At 30.0% G+C, this 18,105-nt stretch overlaps 1 protein-coding gene across 1 annotated transcript in view; it reads left to right on the top strand.

The window, feature by feature from the left end:
- Nucleotides 1-18,105, top strand: part of udt (protein undicht) — a 50,209-nt gene that overhangs the window by 4,417 nt on the left and 27,687 nt on the right. Inside the window, exons 3-7 of the mRNA XM_067271876.1 lie at nucleotides 2,744-2,930; nucleotides 8,888-8,949; nucleotides 16,674-16,766; nucleotides 17,461-17,673; nucleotides 17,903-18,006. Of these exons, the coding sequence (XP_067127977.1) occupies nucleotides 2,744-2,930; nucleotides 8,888-8,949; nucleotides 16,674-16,766; nucleotides 17,461-17,673; nucleotides 17,903-18,006 (659 nt within the window). The remainder of the gene's footprint in view (nucleotides 1-2,743; nucleotides 2,931-8,887; nucleotides 8,950-16,673; nucleotides 16,767-17,460; nucleotides 17,674-17,902; nucleotides 18,007-18,105) is intronic.

Raw genomic sequence — 18,105 nt, 5'->3', positions numbered from 1 at the left:
TATTTACTTGCATACAAGACCAGGTTTTTATTCATTTTTCACTACTTCAAAAACCTAGGTCGTCCTATATGTGCGTGTGAAGGATTCTTTGCGTTTTTGCAATAATTTTTGTAAACTGTATATTCACATTTTTTATTGGATGCTCACCCTTTGGTGTTTAAAAACAAAAGTATTTTATCAGGGTTGTTTGAATCCTCCTTGTGTATTGTCAGAAGTAAAGATGAATAGCAGTAGGAAAAGCAAAGCTTTTGAATTGAATTCCAAAATCATACGAAAGCCCGATATAAGTTTTAATCCATTCCCATGTGAAAACAGATGATTATTTGGAAATCAGAATTTGGAGAAACTCTTAAAGTAATCGACAGAGAGTGGATTCAACTGTTAAAAATTGGCATAAAAGGTTTCCAATTGTCCAGTCCAGCCTTACACGAAGAAATTCTGTTGTCGATATTACAAAATTTTTTTCTAAAGTTTAAAATGCCAGTAATTTCTGCAGGTCAATGTGTGCATTTATGTGCATTTGATATTTTATTTCTGATTAAACGAAATAAAACTAGAATTGTATTAATAAATCTAATTTTCTTTATTTTAATCTTAAAAGACACACCTCATGCTATATGCGAGATTATCTTATAAGCAAGTAAATATGGTATATTTTAGCAGTATTTTAATACATCCTGTACAAAGTATAAGTTTGTCATTAATCACTTGTGTTTTTATAAATGCATTCAATTTAACAAACTTATAGCAATAGTAGACACCCCCTTCCCCAATTAATCTGTTAAATCAAAGATTACTGTATATATAGTTTTTACTTATCATCTCTTTTGTATATATTTTATTTTAACTTAAAGTAAATAAAAACCAAAATTAATGTTTCAATTTTGTTTTTATATACATTAGTTCATTCAGTATTAATTTTTATCTTCTGAATTTTTCAGTATTGTTTTTAATAAGAGCTAATATATAATGGAAATAAGAAATGACAACAATTTAAACTATTCTGTACATGTACAAGTAATGATTAAAATTATTAGAATTTAATGTTAAGAACACTGTTAAGATGTTAAGATTGATGATGATAAGTGATAACAATTATGTATTATCATTCACATGTTGAGGCTGATATCATAAAAATAGAGCTTAAAAATGATGATAATGATTTACAATAATCAAAGTTTAAAATAAAACTTTATTATAATTGTATTAAGTGTATTTTAACTTCAATTTTACAGGACATGCTAATTCTGATAACAATAAACAACTGATAACAATACCCATGATTACAATAAATGAATTCTGCTGTATACATATTTTGATACATACAGAGTTATTTCAAAAGGATGGTACAAAAGTAAAGTTGATTTATTTGTACCTGAAATAATGTATAGCAACAGTAATGTCATAAAAGACAGACAAATTTATCAGTTTCCAATACACATTACAAGTGTTCATTGTGGGCACTATTGGTGATATGGTAGATGTCAAAAGATGGGAGTTCAGTTTTGTCCAAACATATCTCATCATATCCTCAGTATCAATTCCATTGCTTCAGAGATGCATAGTTTCGTTTTATCTAGTTGCTGTGGAATTGGGGGCTGATACACTGCTTGCCTCCAATGCCACAAAACAGATGACCTGACCAATTTCAAGTACAAATAAATCAGTTATACTTTTGCACCATCTGTATATTCAAAATGATTTATCATTGCATTATAAATTATGGTAATATGAATTACTTTAAATACTGAATCATTTAAGTATACACACACACACACTTCTAAAGTAATTCCTTCCTCAGTTTAAAAGTCAAAGGATAAAGATTTTTAATATAAGAAACATTCAAGTATTTTTTCCTCTGCTAAAGTAGTTTTGTTTCTTTTACAAAGATTGATCAAATGAAACCTGCTTGAGTAAATTCATTAAGACAAACAAAACAATATACAGTATCTGTTGGTATGGCATAATTAAACAAAACAATATATGGAAAAACTGGAATGCACTTTTGTTCATTAAAAAAGGTCACTGTAGAAATTCAGACAAGTATCTCACTGCTTCCTCGACTTCTGCATCAGAGTTAAAGCATTGTCCCTTAAGACTGTTTTTTTAAAAGGTTTGAACAAATGAAAGTTGCATGATAACAGATTGAAGACACAGGAAGGGTGATGCAGAACCTCCCAAGGTTTTTTTACTAAAGCATTTCAGTGATCACAATATGCAGTCAAGCATTGTTATGCTGATGCAACAAAATCACATCATGTAATAGCATGCCTGGTCACTTATTCTTTATGGTCTTATGCAGCTTATCCAATGTCGCATTGTAGCAGTTGGCATTGATGCTCACATGAGTCTTTAAAGTCCAACAAAGGTTTTGCAATGTCAAAAAATATTGTAATATAACCGTACAGATGAAGGCCTGTGACTTGAATTTTTTTGTTTGTTGGTGAGCCAGGATGTTTCCATTGCATGCTTGCTCGTATACTGGTTGCCTTAAAGTGGGTGGCACCATGTTTCAACCATGGATGGATTCTGAATAACTCTGGCCATGTGTTCACTACTCTATGTCAAAAAGAAAACAGGTAAATGAAACCTGTTTATGCCATGTCATGTAGTATGGCACAATGGGAGGAATGATGTCATTCATTCATTCATTTGATCAATCCTAATATTTTTAATTATTTCAAAATTTAGATATCAATGCTATTCAGATGTTTATTTTATCCAAATATTTATTTTTTTTTAGGTCATAGTAAAATATTTGGCCAACAACCATGTAGTATTGTGCAAACATTACATGGTGAATGGTTTTCTCGAGAAAATGGTGATAACGTTGAAACTATAATAGATAGCAACAGCATGACAAATCGTGGTAATTGTATTGAAGTTTTAAATACAAACAGTGGCAACTATACAATTGTTTTTAAAGACAGGTAAGAATGATTTAAGAGTATTGCTAAATATGTATATTATATATTTGATATTAACTGTAGTTAATTATTTAAATGTAATTAAATTTTAGTGAAATTTATTTTATTATAACTGAATTAATGTTTCCTATTATTTTTCTTTTAAAATAGTTTTGATTTATGTTGTTTAGTCTATCTTCTTATACAAAGGATATTAAGATGTATATTGAATGACTTTTAGATTCTGTTGTAAAAGACTAACTTGATTATAATAGTATATTCGATATTATTAAAAAATACTACAGTCAGAGTCACATAGTAATAAATCAAATAGCATATAGAATGTGTTTTTCTTAAAATAAAGGTATTACGAATTATCTCGTAGTTGGCTTATGTAACAGAAAGCTCTTCGCTAAAGCCAAACTACGAGTTAATTCGTGCACAGACACGATTCGTCCTGTCACTTCGCTACAGCCAATCGGAGATGTGCGTCTAAATTCATTAGTAATAAATCGGATATAGAGGCGAGCACATCACATTTACGTCTTTTTTGAGAGTGTTATTTTTTATTTATTTTTATAATCAAATTATAAATATCCCAAAATGGATAAGAAAAGACCACTGACTAAAAAACAACTTGATTACTACACTAATCTAAGTGATTCAGAATCTGACAAAATTTTTGGTGAAAATGGGGGAGTTTATTTGGCAGCGAAATGGTCCTGTTACTGTATGTAAATGGAAAGACAAACGAGAAGTCCTTACCATTTCAAACATGCACGTTGTTGAAATGGTAGAGGTGTTCAATCGCAATGGAAAATGTTCGATGAAACCGAATATAATTCGAGATTATAATCATGGAATGTCTGGCATTGACGATCAGATCAAATGCTATCGTACTACACAGCTCTAAGAAAGACTATTAGATGGCCCAAAAAGGTTGCATTACATATTATAGAAATATATATACATAATGCGCACAAACTCTTTCAAAAAGCAACTTCTTCTAAAATAAAACTTATAAAGTTTAGAGAAGCATTCGTCAAAGCGTTGATTGGAGAAGAGATTCAACCAGTTTCAAAAAAAATTAAATTGCAGAAGCTTCACTATTTACAGAGTATCCCATCTACTCAGAAAAAACAACATCTGACAAAGCCATGTCGAATTTGTACCAAAGCTAAAAAACGCCGAGAAACGCGTTATTTCTGTCCAATCTGTCTTGAGAAGCCAGCCCTTTGCGTAGAAGATTGTTTTAAAAATTATCACAAACAATAAAAATATCGTTTTGCTTTCGATTTTGAATAAACTTTTTATGATTATATTTTCTGTTCATTTATTAATAAATGTTCTGTTCATGTAAGCCAAACTTGATTTTTTGTTTTTGCCCCTGAAGCTATCTATTCATATTTACACTGATATACTACGAATTACATCGTAGCTGCACAAATATGGCAAGGAAACAAACTACGATATAACTCGTAGGTGGCGTCCTAGGCAGAAACGGTAACTACGTTGTTTAGTCTATCTTCTTATACAAAGGATATTAAGATGTATATTGAAATTTGTTCGTGTTTAATTTATAATTTGTATAAAGATTTCTGACTGTGTATTAAAATAATACACAGTCAGAAATGTCAGCAAAATATTACATTAAAAATATACTTAGGCTGGTTTTTTTTTTCAAGCTCCACTGGTGTATAAAAAAAAGACAAGTGTAAATAACAAAATGAATTTATTACCAAAAGTTAGGTTCAAACTTGGTTACTTTTCGACATAATCACTGTGAAGATTGAGGCATTTGTCATATCTGTGGACGAGTTTTTCCATCCCCTTGTCATAGAATGCTGCCGCCAATGACTTGAGATGAGCCCTAACATTGTTTTGAAGATTGTCATTAATCTTGAACCTCTGCCCTCATAGCCACTTTTTCTGTTCAGGAAAGAGGTGGAAGTTGCTTGATGCTAAATCAGGGCTATATGCTGGGTGTTTGAAGTTGGTGTAAACTTCCACCTTTCAGACTTCCACCCAGCTTAAAACTTTTTAATGTGTGAAGACTTTCACCTCTTTCCTGAACTGAAAACATGGCTAGCAGGGCAGAGGTTTGAGACTAATGACGATCTTCAAAACATTGTTGTTAAGGCCATCTCAATTCACTGGCAGCAACATTCTATGACAAAGGGATGGAAAAGCTTGTCCGCAGATATGACAAATTTCTCAATCTTCACAGTGATTACGTTGAAAAGTAACCATGTTTGTACCTAACTTTTAGTAATAAATTCAGTTTGTTATTTACACTTGTCTTTGTTTTATGGACCATTGGCGCTTGAAAAAAACAGCCTTCATACATTTAATATTATTGTTTGATATATATTTTGAAAGTAACTGCAAAGTTCAGGAAACTGAAATATTTTTGGACTATTTTAATCTAGCATCAGCACATCAAATAAAATTTGAGACAATAGGGGAAAAAAGTGAAATCTACTCCGCACGTGGCGCTAGTATCGACGAGGTTGTAAAAGTTGGAATTTGGTTAAAGTATAATTTAAAAATGGATTATAAAATTAAACAGCTGAAATTTAAAATAAATTTCAACTATTTAATTTTATATATATATATTTTTAAACTGTTTTCTGGTTGGTAAAATACAACAAAACTTCTTATATCTTATGTTCACTTGTATTTAATATGTGTATTTAAAGTGTGGTACATATCCACTATTAATTTTATAATTTATTCTTACAAGGGGAGGGCACGACCTGGGAAATTCACTTTGGGATGAGACTTGGTATATAGGTAGTACTCCTTTAGGATGTTCAATCCTCAAAACAAGAAAGCGCAATGGCCAGCCAATTTTAAGAAAAAGGCCTTTCAAAATTCGAGCTCAGCTTATGTACTAATAAGTTTCGCTAGGTCAGCAGCTGCTGAGCAGCTCAGTTGACATCGTTCTTGGCTACTGCCAAGTCGTTCAGGGTTCAAATCTCGGTCTCGATTAGTGTTTTTTTTTTCTTTCTAAAAATTTTTTAAAATAAGTATTTTGAATATATATAAATATTAAAATTTTATTATAATAAACAATTTCGTCTAAAAAAATGTTTAACACGTATTACATGTCATTTTAATTATAATAATACAAAATAATAAGTGTATTAATAATCATCATCATCTACTGTTGGTAAATTGATAGTATCTTCATTCACAGACATTTTACTGTAAAATATTGAAACTATTTGTATTATGGTGTGATATATTACGGAACACTATGATCTCTTCGAAATCCAAAAGTAAACTGACACTCTAAATATCAGGTCAGTCCATAAGTCCATGCACATTTTTATGACCTTGAGAAAAATTTTGTTTTGCTGTTGAAAATGTCAGTCTAATGTGATACTTTTCACACTGAAGTGTTAAATTGGATTTCATTTATATAATACTGTTGGAATTGGAAACATTTTAGTTGTTTATTTTTGTTAAAATGGAAGTAAAGGATGAATATAAAAGACATGTTTTATACTTTTTATTTTTAAGTGGTGAGAATTGATAATAGTAGTTAGTAACCTTCGAAAAATTTGATACAATAGAATAATAAATGAAAACTGTTGTTCCATAACTAATTATTTAGGCCGGATGGCCGAGCGGTTAAGGTGGTAGCCTACCGCTCTAGGGGATCCGGGTTCGAACCCCGACGGGTCGAAAAATCCCCAGGAATTTTTCGGGGGTGGTCCGTCCGGATATGTCGGGCCCTGTCCCTCACCACCCGGTCGCCTGGCCGAACCCATAATGGCTTGCAAAAAGAGGCCCTCTTAGTGCCTACAGGGCGGAAAGAGTTGAGGAAAAAAAAAAAAAACTAATTATTTATAACTATTATTATTAATTATTTTGTATTATTAAAATGACATGTAATATGTGTTAAATAATTTCATTTAAAAAAATGTCTATTATAATAAAATTTTAATATTTATATATATTTAAAATACTTATTTTAAAAAATTTTTAGAAAGGAAAAAAAAAAAAAAAACACTAATCGAGACCGAGATTTGAACCCTGAACGACTTGGCAGTAGCCAAGAACGATGCCAACTGAGCTGCTCAGCAACTGCTGACCTAGTGAAACTTATTAGTACATAAGCTGAGCTCGAATTTTGAAAGGCCTTTTTCTTAAAATTGGCTGGCCATTGCGCTTTCTTGTTTTGAGGATTGAACATCCTAAAGGAGTACTATCTATATACAAAGTCTCATCCCGAAGTGAATTTCCCAGGTCGTGCCCTCCCCTTGTTAGATTTAATTAAGTAACAGTGCTGCTATCATTTATTTTAAATTTCATGTTTGTAAGATGTAATTAATATTAAGTATATAATTTTTGTGAAATATATACAGAAAAAATACTTGTAGTTCTGTTTTAATTAAATTTTATATCTAAATTGTTATTTCATATGGAAAATTTGTAATTTAATTCTGTGAATATTGTAAATGACTTGGGTTTTCTTTCATGTAATTTTATATTAGTTCATATCAGACCAAGGAATTACATAGCTGTTTATAATTATATGCATTTTCTCCTTTTTTTTCAAATCAAATTTCTTCTGAATGATTTGATTCTTCTTTTAAGTAAGTGAAAATTTATGAAAGGAATAAAATTTCAAAATATGAACAATTTTGTAGTTAAATATTTACTGTTAATTCTTTGAAATATTCAATTTTTAATTAGATGTTATTATTTAAAGGAGTTTGTCATGATGTATATGCTTCATTGTTACAGATACTTTTATTTTCCTAGAAATGTGAGGAGAAACATATCCAGATCTATATGAAATTAGTTATACAAGAGCTTTTGTTTTTATGCAAGTAGCCTATCTGAATTGTTATTTTATGTTGGATATATTAGAAGATAAATTTATAGTTTTAATCCTTGATAACTATGAAAGCCACATAACCTATTCATCATTGTTTACAGAACTTTATTGTTCTGTAAACAATGTTCCTCTTGTTTCATTACCTCATATTTTACATAGTTCTTGTTATAATAAAAGAAATTTGAATGCTCATTGTAACATAATTAACCAATTTTTCTCAGTTATAATGGTCTGCAGACTACTAAAATTGAGTTATATGAAAGACTCAATTTTAGTAGTCTGTATCTCTTATTTTGTAAAATTGCCTTAAATGAATTCAAAATGATTCAAAATCATCATCTCTGGATCAGTCGATTCTTCCAGAATATTTTAAATTTAGTTTTTTTTTTAATAATTGAATTTAATACAAGATGGTGATTTAACTGTCTATCTTTAGTTCAAATTATGTAATATCTTTGTAATTTATTAGCCTTATTACATAGCCAATTAAGAAATGTCTGATAACGTGCATCTTTGCATCTCATTTTATATTGGGGAACAACCTAATCAATATTTTAATCTTATTTTATTTAGAATCATTAGTTGCTATGTAAATATGTGGTTTTAGCACTTTAATTTGGCTACATGGATGGGTTTTTAAGATATAAATCAGGGATTTATATCTTGTTCTTGACAGATAACATTGAGAATAGCATGTGCTTATTTGGATTGTCTGTATTGCAGCTGTTGGTCCTCTATATTCTGTGCAAATTTTAACTCATTTTACTTTCATTTAACTCCAATTATGACTCCAAAAAAGAATGTGTCACTGGTACCAAACATAAACACTAGTATACACTTCATATATATAGTTAATTTAAGTTTCTTGCAGTTCATAGTGCTTTAGGGACATAGTATATAATTAAAAGTCCATGATATATTGTTATTGTTATTGCAGATCACAGTCTTGCTAAATCATTAATCCTGCAAGATTCCCAAAACAAAAATGCTGGAAATTCAGTGGTCAAACTGAATTAAAAATAACCGAATATTTATTGCTTTGTTAATTTATATAAATTAAATTAAATTAAAAATTTTTATAATTGAATTAAAAATCGTTATAAATTAAAACTGCTTTTTTAATACATTATAGATCATGTTATCATTGTGTTCGTCTTCTAGTTAGAACTATAAATGTTTTGGATAAAGTTGAAAGTAAGTACATTAAATAAATTACTTTATAACAATAGGAATAAATGTAAAATATTTAAATTGATTATAATATTAACTAATTAAATATCAATAATAAATATTTTTATCTTGAGGAAACCGTGTTTTATGTTTTCTTTCTTGCGAAGACACAATGCAGTGACAGTAGATTTAAAACACTGGGCAAATTTTCATCCTTTATTCAGTTGGATGTTTATAATAAAGGATGAAAATTTGCCCAGTGTTTTAAATCTACTGTCACTGCATTGTGTCTTCGCAAGAAAAAAAAAAAATACGTTAATCTTTTCTTTGTTACATAATAAATAATATGTATTTTTAATCATAAATATTTTCAGTTAAAATTTACTATATGATAAACTAGTAACTTAATATATACTTATTTGTATTCAACATTATTTTCACTTGCTTTTAATTTGATGCCAGAGGTTTATAATTTAAATGCTGCCTTTATAAAGTTGAATGCATTATTTCATTGTCCTTCATTTTTTTTTTAGCATATGAATTAATAAATATTAGTAGATTTAGAGAATTCTTGTTTGACAGTTCAGGAACCAATTGGACAGATCATATTTTCTAGTATAAACAACTTTTTATTGTTTTGATTTGTCATCATATTTTGAATGTACAAAGTAACTTTATATTGCAAACAAAAATAAATCTCTCCAATTTAAATTAAAATATTAAAAAAAGTTATGCTTCATTATAGAAAAGTATATGCACTTTTCAATAATGTAACATTTGAAAACTGCTCTATTAGGGCCGATTTACACACAACAGTGACATGCTGGCACAGTGACTGTTTGGTGCATAAACATCAATAAATATCAGACATAGCCAATCAGAGTTTCATCTACAACACATGATCTGTATTCTGTCAATCATACAAGTGTCATACATGAAATTCTGATTGGCTATGTGTGATATTTATCGATGCTTACTGCACTGTGATGGCATGTCACTGTTGTGTGTAAATCGACCCTTATGCTTGCTTCAAAATGCTTCACTATACATGCCTAGGTCATTCAACCAATTGCTGCAGTTACATTTATATACCACTAATGAGCAAATGGAATGTTTGAATCAAATGTAAATTAGCAATACATTTTCTTAAATTTCTTATGCTATGTGTAAATTGCAATAAAATATTATAAAATACAGTTATTAACAAAGAAAACTTCCATAAGTAAGAATTCATCTTATTTGATGCCATTTCCTGATAATGTCAACTGCATGGAAATGAAAGTATTATCCTGTGAAAAGTCTATAAGAATTTAATTTCCACATCTAACAACTAGAGTTTTTTCATTTTTAAACAGTACTTTCTGAATTCTGATAAGTGCCCTCCAGTAGCCAAGTTCATAAAACCACCAAACTCTGCATAATTGAAGTTTAGACTATTTACAAAAATTATAATATTTTTGAGTCTATCTTCATCCTTTTACATCACCACAGAAGTAACAGTTAACATGATTCTTTTTTATTTTAAAACAATACTTCTTAAAAACAAAGGTAAAAAATGGGTAAAAAATCCACAATGTTAAAAATGATTAAGTGTCAGCCTTTTACTGTAGGTTCTGACACTTTTTACATTAAAAAATATGAATTCTTCTCAATTTTTCATGAATACTCAGGATATTTTCTCTTCATAATTGAAGCCATAAATTGTAACCATATGCAAATGAGGTAGGAAAACTCGTATCTACCACTAGAAGGCTAGAAGCAGTTTAAGAATGGATAAGGAGAACATAGTAAGAAGAATTCATGTTTTTTTAATGTAAAAAGTGTCAGATCCTACAGTAAAATGTTGACACTTGATCATATTTAACATTGTGGATTTTTTACATGTTTTTTTACCTTTGTTTTTAAGAAGTATTGTCTTCAAACAAAAAAAACCATGTTAACTGTTACTTCTGTGGTGATGTAAAAGGATTAAGATAGACTCAAAAATATTATAATTTTTGTAAATAGTCAAACTTCAATTATGAAGAGAAAATATCCTGAGTATTCACGAAAAATTGCACCAAAGTCTGATAGTTAGTCGGGGGTTTGGGCATGGGAAATGGGCTGGAGTTTTCTGGGTTTTCTTCACGTTAGGAACACCTAAATAGAGTGCTTTCCATAAGTCTTCCTGGGATAAGTCCCCCTCAACAAATCGCTCATGTGTCGCATTGCTCTAACCAAATAAACCAAACTAATTCTAACAAGCAATTATTTGTTGTGACATCGTCACAATACCAGGCTGCAACTTTTTGTCACAATGTTCTCAATTCCTTTAGTGGTGTCCTGCTCCTGTACTTCATAGTTTTCCTGTTAGGAATAGAGTTGTGCTGGTTATCTATCTAATGCCTTTCAGGGAAACGTTTTGAATTGATATAACGTGACTTCCAGTTTTTCCGTCAGAAGTTCATATATAGTGCTCCTAAACATATCTGGTCCCGTCTATCTAACACCTTTTTCGAGATTAAGGAAGGACAGATAGACAAGGAACATCAGTCAGAATTTATAGGTCTACAATTTTTTCAAATTGCAGCCCGATAATTTTTCTATAAACACGATATTTACAAGAACATACTTCCCAAGTAGTTTGTACAGTTTGTTGCAAAAATATAAACACTTTATTATCACATAAAGGTAATTATTATCTAAGAAACTCAATGTCACCTTAACACCGGAGGTGAAATCAACACTAAATCCGAACCTGTTACCAGTGTAAATCATGTGAAAAAACCTTTCTTCACACATGCTTTCGAACTTTCTAAGATAGTTCTTCCTCAGGCAAAAATCTGATGGGATGCTTCAAAAAATAGAATGTGGAGATTTAAAACAAAACCAAAATGAACAAGTTTCATTATGCGAGCATTCAGTTTTGTTTTAAATCTCCACATTCTATTTTTTGAAGCATCCCATCAGATTTTTGCCCGAGGAAGAACTATCTTAGAAAGTTCGAAAGCATGTGTGTAGAAAGGATTTTTCACATGATTTACACTGGTAACAGGTTCTGGATTTAGTGGTAATTATTATTGCATTTTTACAAGATTTTTTTTTTATTTAAACAAACATATGAAGTCTTTTGAACATTAACGTTAGTAACATAGATCACGCGCAGGATCATCTCAACCCATCCAACACGGATCGCTTTTCAATTGTTAATAGTAGACCAGCATTAATTAATAGTTATTGACCATTCTGTCTTCTGGGAGGCAGTCAATGACTACTTTTGGTTGAATTACAGTAAGAACCTGCTTAACACTGATTTGATATAACGTGGTCTGCTCGAAGCCTAAAAAAATTCAAAATTTATGCTGATTCAAATTATTGTGGCATTTCATTGATTTATATATAATACAATTATTTACAAACACGAACCAATCATCAAAAGGTGGCAATTTGTTGTAGTGCTGTACTTTCCCTAAATCTGTTTTTGTGTAATTTTGGTAAAAATATAACATCATGGATGCCATAGGCAATATTGACTTTGCTTGGCAAGAATTAACTGATAAATGCATGATTGAAGTATGGAAGAAGTTATGGCTGAAGGTATCCAAGAATTCTCAGCACAAAGAGCCTATCATTGTATCGTTAGATTGATCAAATTGTCAACCTAATCGATACGGCAGGACTAGGAGATGTAGACGAGCAGGATATTGAGGAGTTACTGCAGTTATTGGCAAGAGCCTTACCAACGACCTTCAAGAACTGGCAGAACATGGAATTTGTGTAGAACTGGAAAATAGTGATTCTGAAAATGAAGAACTTGGAGAATTTCTCTACAGATTTCCTTAGTAAATGTTTGGTAACAATAATCAAAATCATTGATCAAATTGTAGCAAATGATCCAGATTTTAAAAGGAGTGCAAAAGCAAGATGAGGCCTTTTAGATGCTATCTCCTGCTACCAACATTTGCTTAAGGAAAGAAAGAAAAGCAACAAATGAAACTACACAACTTTATTGCAAAAAACAAGAATTTCAGAAGAGCCAGGACCTTCATCACAAAAAACGAACTTTACATTTCTGTGTGCATATGTGTATGTGTTATTTAACATATATTATTATTTTGCATAATAATATATGTTAATATAAAAAGTAACTTAAAATTAAAGTAAAATCAGTTTATTTTTGGTTGTGTGTTCCCCTTTCTCTATTTGCAGGCCTCGTTTAATGCTGTTTCGTTTAGTGCTTTGTCATCTGTGAATGCATCCGCTGTGTTAAGAGATCTTACTGTACTTCGACCTTCTTCTGCAATAGTCTCTTCTTTCTATTGGAACCAGCAGCATGGTGGCATTTGAATAGGAAAATTACATAATACAATATTACTGGGGAGCACAAAACAGTTTTTGAGGGTGTAGAGTTTAAATATTTGGTCTGTTTTTTTTTTGTGAAATTTGTTTAATCGACAGATTACCTGTTTCATATTTAGCTGTGAATGGTACAGTTTCTTAGAGTTAACATTATATGATATTTTAAATTTTTGAGGTATTGTATTTGACAATGGTAGGTTGAAATAACCACTCTTTATATGGTTTTCATTTGAACACATTTTAAAAATTCTTTATTCCTCTACTGTACACAATTTAAAGAATTTCTAAACTGTGTTCAATTGGTCACTTGGTGTGAATACACCCTTACATAAGATAAATTTGGTAATTATATAAATCAAATACTATAATATAAGGGTTAGAAGTATGAAATAATCCAATAATTTTAATGTTTGCTGTTGTTACATTTTGTCCGAGAACTCTGGGATCATCTGCTAGTTAAATATAAATGAGGATGTATGTATGTTTGTTTACTATGCATACTTAGGCTTTTAGACCAATTGCTGCAAAACTTGGCAGTTACATTAACGTACTTCTAACTTAGATAATTTCATAAATATCATCCCAAAATAGCAATTAATTTCTGTCTACATACACATAGTGTCATCTATTGGCAAAAAGATTTAAGAAAATAATAAAATTAAATATTCTTAAAATGAATATAATTTAAAAAAATATATATTATATTCACTTTATTTCTGCAACAAGGATATAGTGCAAAATAAACATGCTGTATCATTACTGAACAAGTAGAACAAAGCACTTGATTGCACGGAATCAAAAGTTTCACTTTAAAAAAATGTATTGCATTAGTTAATAGATTTTTAAAATGTTTTGTGCTAAAGCTTAATGATACATTTCATGATCATACAGATAATTATCATCAATATAAAGAAAATTGTAAATTTAAGATATATAAAATGGAGCAAAATTTTATTTAAAAAATTTTAATACAAACTCATCTAAAATAATTATTTCAATAATTTTAAAAGGTCTAAATAAAAATATTGATAAAATAAAAAGAATTGAAATCTACAATTGGCAATAATACAATACAGTGGGTGATTGGTTAATGAACGGTTTGGACTGTGAACAAATTGTACAACGAACACTTTTGCAAAAGATTTTTATGTTTGAACAACAAACACTTGTTCAGATAATGAACACCTGACAGAACAAACACAAGAAGAACCGATGCTGCATTTAAGATTTGTAAAACTATGTTTTATGGCATCTGTACATGATACATGAAACATGACTTTCACAATTGTATACATAATTTTTTTTGCACTAGTTAATTTCTGTTCTCTGAATTTGTGTAAGTGCTTTTCTGAACTTTTTATTTAAGAAACTGATGATATTATGGGGCCTAAAAAGAGTGGAGTGTCAAGAACTGTGTTCACTGTAGAAATTAAGCAAGCAATAATAGCCAAGGTAGAGAGTGGGCAGAAGATGTCTGATGTTGTAGGCAGATGACTTCAACAGGTCTACAGTAGATATAATCTTAGTTAAGAAAGATATAATCAAAAAGACTCAAGCAGAAAAGATATGTCATTCATGAAAAAGTGGAAAGATTGTTTTTAGTTTGTTATTACATGTAAATTAAATATAGTAAGAACAGGTATATAATTTTTAATTTATTTTTTGGGGTTTTAAGAATGAATTAATCAAATTCTCACAAAAATCTATGGTAAATTGATAATCAGATAGTGAACATGGTCTTGGAATGGATTATGTTCGTTAACCAATCACCCACTGTATATCATCAGCAATTGTTTGCTTGATTTTTTTTATTAAAGAACTTTTATGAATACCAGAAAAAATTTAAGTTGTCCAAATGAAAATGACGATAAGCTAAATTGTTTTAACAACTGTTTATCCAAAAACATCTTCCATAAACATTTAGACTTTTGTCCTCTCTCTTGATGCGATGAATATTGCTATGGAGGAAAGATTGTGGTTGCTGATTGAACTAATTCATGACTGTCTGTATCACCTTTCCTCCAATGCAAATTTTCTTTTTTGAATGAAGGAATTTTTTCAAGTGTCCAAAAAAACATGAAAATTGAATGGAGAGAGATCTGGGCTGTAGGTGGAAAATTGTTATGGAAACAATTTCCCACTGAAACTGCTGCAATGTTTCAACAGTGACAGCTACTGTGTATGGTCAGATATTGTGCAATAATCAAACCCTTCTTGTTAGGAGATATAGCCATAGCCATTTTGATTTTATAGCTAATTGTTACTTCTTCAGCATTAAATTTTATCTTGCCACATTGACACATCTTTTGTAAACCAAAATATTGTGGCAGTCAAAAAAATAAGAAAAGCATCATTTTACCAGCATTCACAGTAGTCTTAGGTTTCTGAGCTCAAGGTGATCCAGAGTGTTTCTGCTGTTGATTGATATGATTGACGAAAAATTATAACACCATATTTCATCACCAGTCACACTTTAGGAATTTTTTCTCTTCTATTTGTATTGATTGAGGATCTGTAGTGACAGTGCCATTTATTTGGCCATTTGATTGTAAGAAATCAAATGGCCAATTGCAAACGAAAAAGCGAGAAAACAAGCTTTTTCGTTTGCAAATCAGTCAATCACTTTCTCCAGATCAAGTTGACAAGCTATTGTTTTTTCAATTGATATAATAGCCAGAGCTAAGACGGTGTTGTGACACGCTGCTTCTTAAATGAGTTTTGACTAAGTTTAGTTTTGAAAAACTTTGTTCTGCTGTTGCTGTTGTCGCTGGTAAAATTAAAAAAATGAGGCATGCTGCAATAATGTTGGAGAACCTGTTTGAGGCTACGGCATGAATTGAAGGTAGTTCAGCAACTTTGTGTTTAGAAGTAATTTCTTTTACCTGAGTATAAAAATACATTTGAAATCAAAGCAGTTGAGGTCCAAAACTAAGCGAAATGTCAAAGAGATATGTCAATTGTAAAAATTCTAATCCTTCCAGAATATTTTTATCAGATGACGCAACAAAATATGGAAGTGATAAGCACTTAAAAAGTATACAAAATTGTTGAACGGATTCAAATCTAATAGTTAATTGATTAATTATTAAATCCAAACATTTTTTTACAGATTTTATTTTGCCCTTTCTAACTTGCCCTTTCTAACCCTCATGATTTGTGTGCCTGGAACACTTTGCTCCAACTGCTCCATGGTAGCTATGCCTCTGACTGAAAGTAATATTGTAATTTATAATAGGACAGTAATCTTCTTAAACATATACAGTATCTTTAGATCTCACTCAGTATTTATAAAATAACAAATTATAAATATTTTAAAATGTTTTATGTAGAGTTGTAAATATTATTTATATTTTTTTGTAGAATATCTAAAGTATAATTTTTATTACAAAAAAACAAAATTCTTATTACAGCTGGATGTGTTACATTGAAGAATGGAGAAGAACCTTCTGTTGAAAGTATTTGCAGATTTTTATCAAATAAAGAAAAATATTTTACATTATTTGGTGAGTTATTTTTTACTTAAAGTATTATTATTATGTTGGGTTAAGTGAGATATACTCGGTTAACACCGGTGGCTGTGTACTATGCCGGACCAAAGTCAAGGAATAGTAACCAAAACAGAAATTAAAGAAGTGTATCAGTGTGTGTGTCTGTATTCAGGAATTTCTCACAATATGACATGTATTCAAAATAGTGACCTTCTGTAGTGTGATGTATGTGTTTCTATTCAATTGTAATGTGCCCAGGCTTTTGTGTAGTGTGTGTGGTATGACATCTGTAGAGGAGAGAACAACAGGTACAATAAGCACCCTATCTATCCTCCACAGATGCCTTATTTCCTGGGCGAGTTCTGTGTACTTGCTAATTTTTTCAGTGCATGCGTTTTGTATATTGTGAGTGTTTGGAATGGATATGTCTATAATGTATGTGATTTTATTGTGTTTGTCAATGAGTGTGATGTCTGGTCTGTTGTGGTAAATTGTTTTATCTGTGATTATGGCTCTGTCGTAGTACATTTTGTGCGTGTTGTTTTCCAATACTGTCTGTGGAATGTATTTGTAGTATGGTTCGTGGATTTCTACTAATTTGTGTTTCTTTGAAAGCTCTTGATGTATTATATTTGCTACTTGATTATTATTATTATTGTTATTATTATTATTATTATTATTATGAGTAAATTGTTTACTTTATAATTAGCCAAGCAACCAACACCTAAAAATTGTCGATCTAGTTTAGAAGGAGTTTGGAAATTTTCATATCAAAACAAATATTTATTTACTGGAGATTGTAGAAATCCAAATGCAAATATTACTGCATGTCAGAAACCTGGAACTCAATTTTTTATTGAAAATCAGCAGTTTTTTATTAATTATCGTAAATGTCCTGGAATGGAATCAACTATTGATGCAGGTATCTTTTAAATATAATTTGTTCAATTAAATTATATATTAAGATTAGATATATTTATTATTTTAATAATTACAAATGATTTGAATTCTTTTTAGCTGAAATATAGCTAAATTAAAGAATTTATAAATCATTTGATTTAACATTAACTAACTTTAAATGTAAAAATTACATTGCATTTCAGCTTACTATTTCAAAAATTCTTTAAATTTCATAATGTTTATTGTTTTAGAGGTCCAATATATGTGCTTAGGAGATTGGTATGTTGGAAAAGATCATTATTTTGCTGTTTTTAATCAAAGAGAATCTCGTTTGGATGAAGCTTATAGATGTTTTGTAAGTGAAATGTTTGTGTGTTATATTATAATTTTACTTGATAAATTAGTCAATTAATGTAATTCTAAACAAATTTGTAGTTTATTGAAATGAGCAATA

Source organism: Centruroides vittatus, unplaced genomic scaffold (assembly GCF_030686945.1).
Source record: "Centruroides vittatus isolate TY-2023 unplaced genomic scaffold, ASM3068694v2 contig_401, whole genome shotgun sequence".
NCBI lineage: Eukaryota > Metazoa > Arthropoda > Arachnida > Scorpiones > Buthidae > Centruroides > Centruroides vittatus.
The sequence above is the reverse complement of the archived record's forward strand: the minus strand, read 5'-3'. Positions and strand labels throughout refer to the sequence as shown.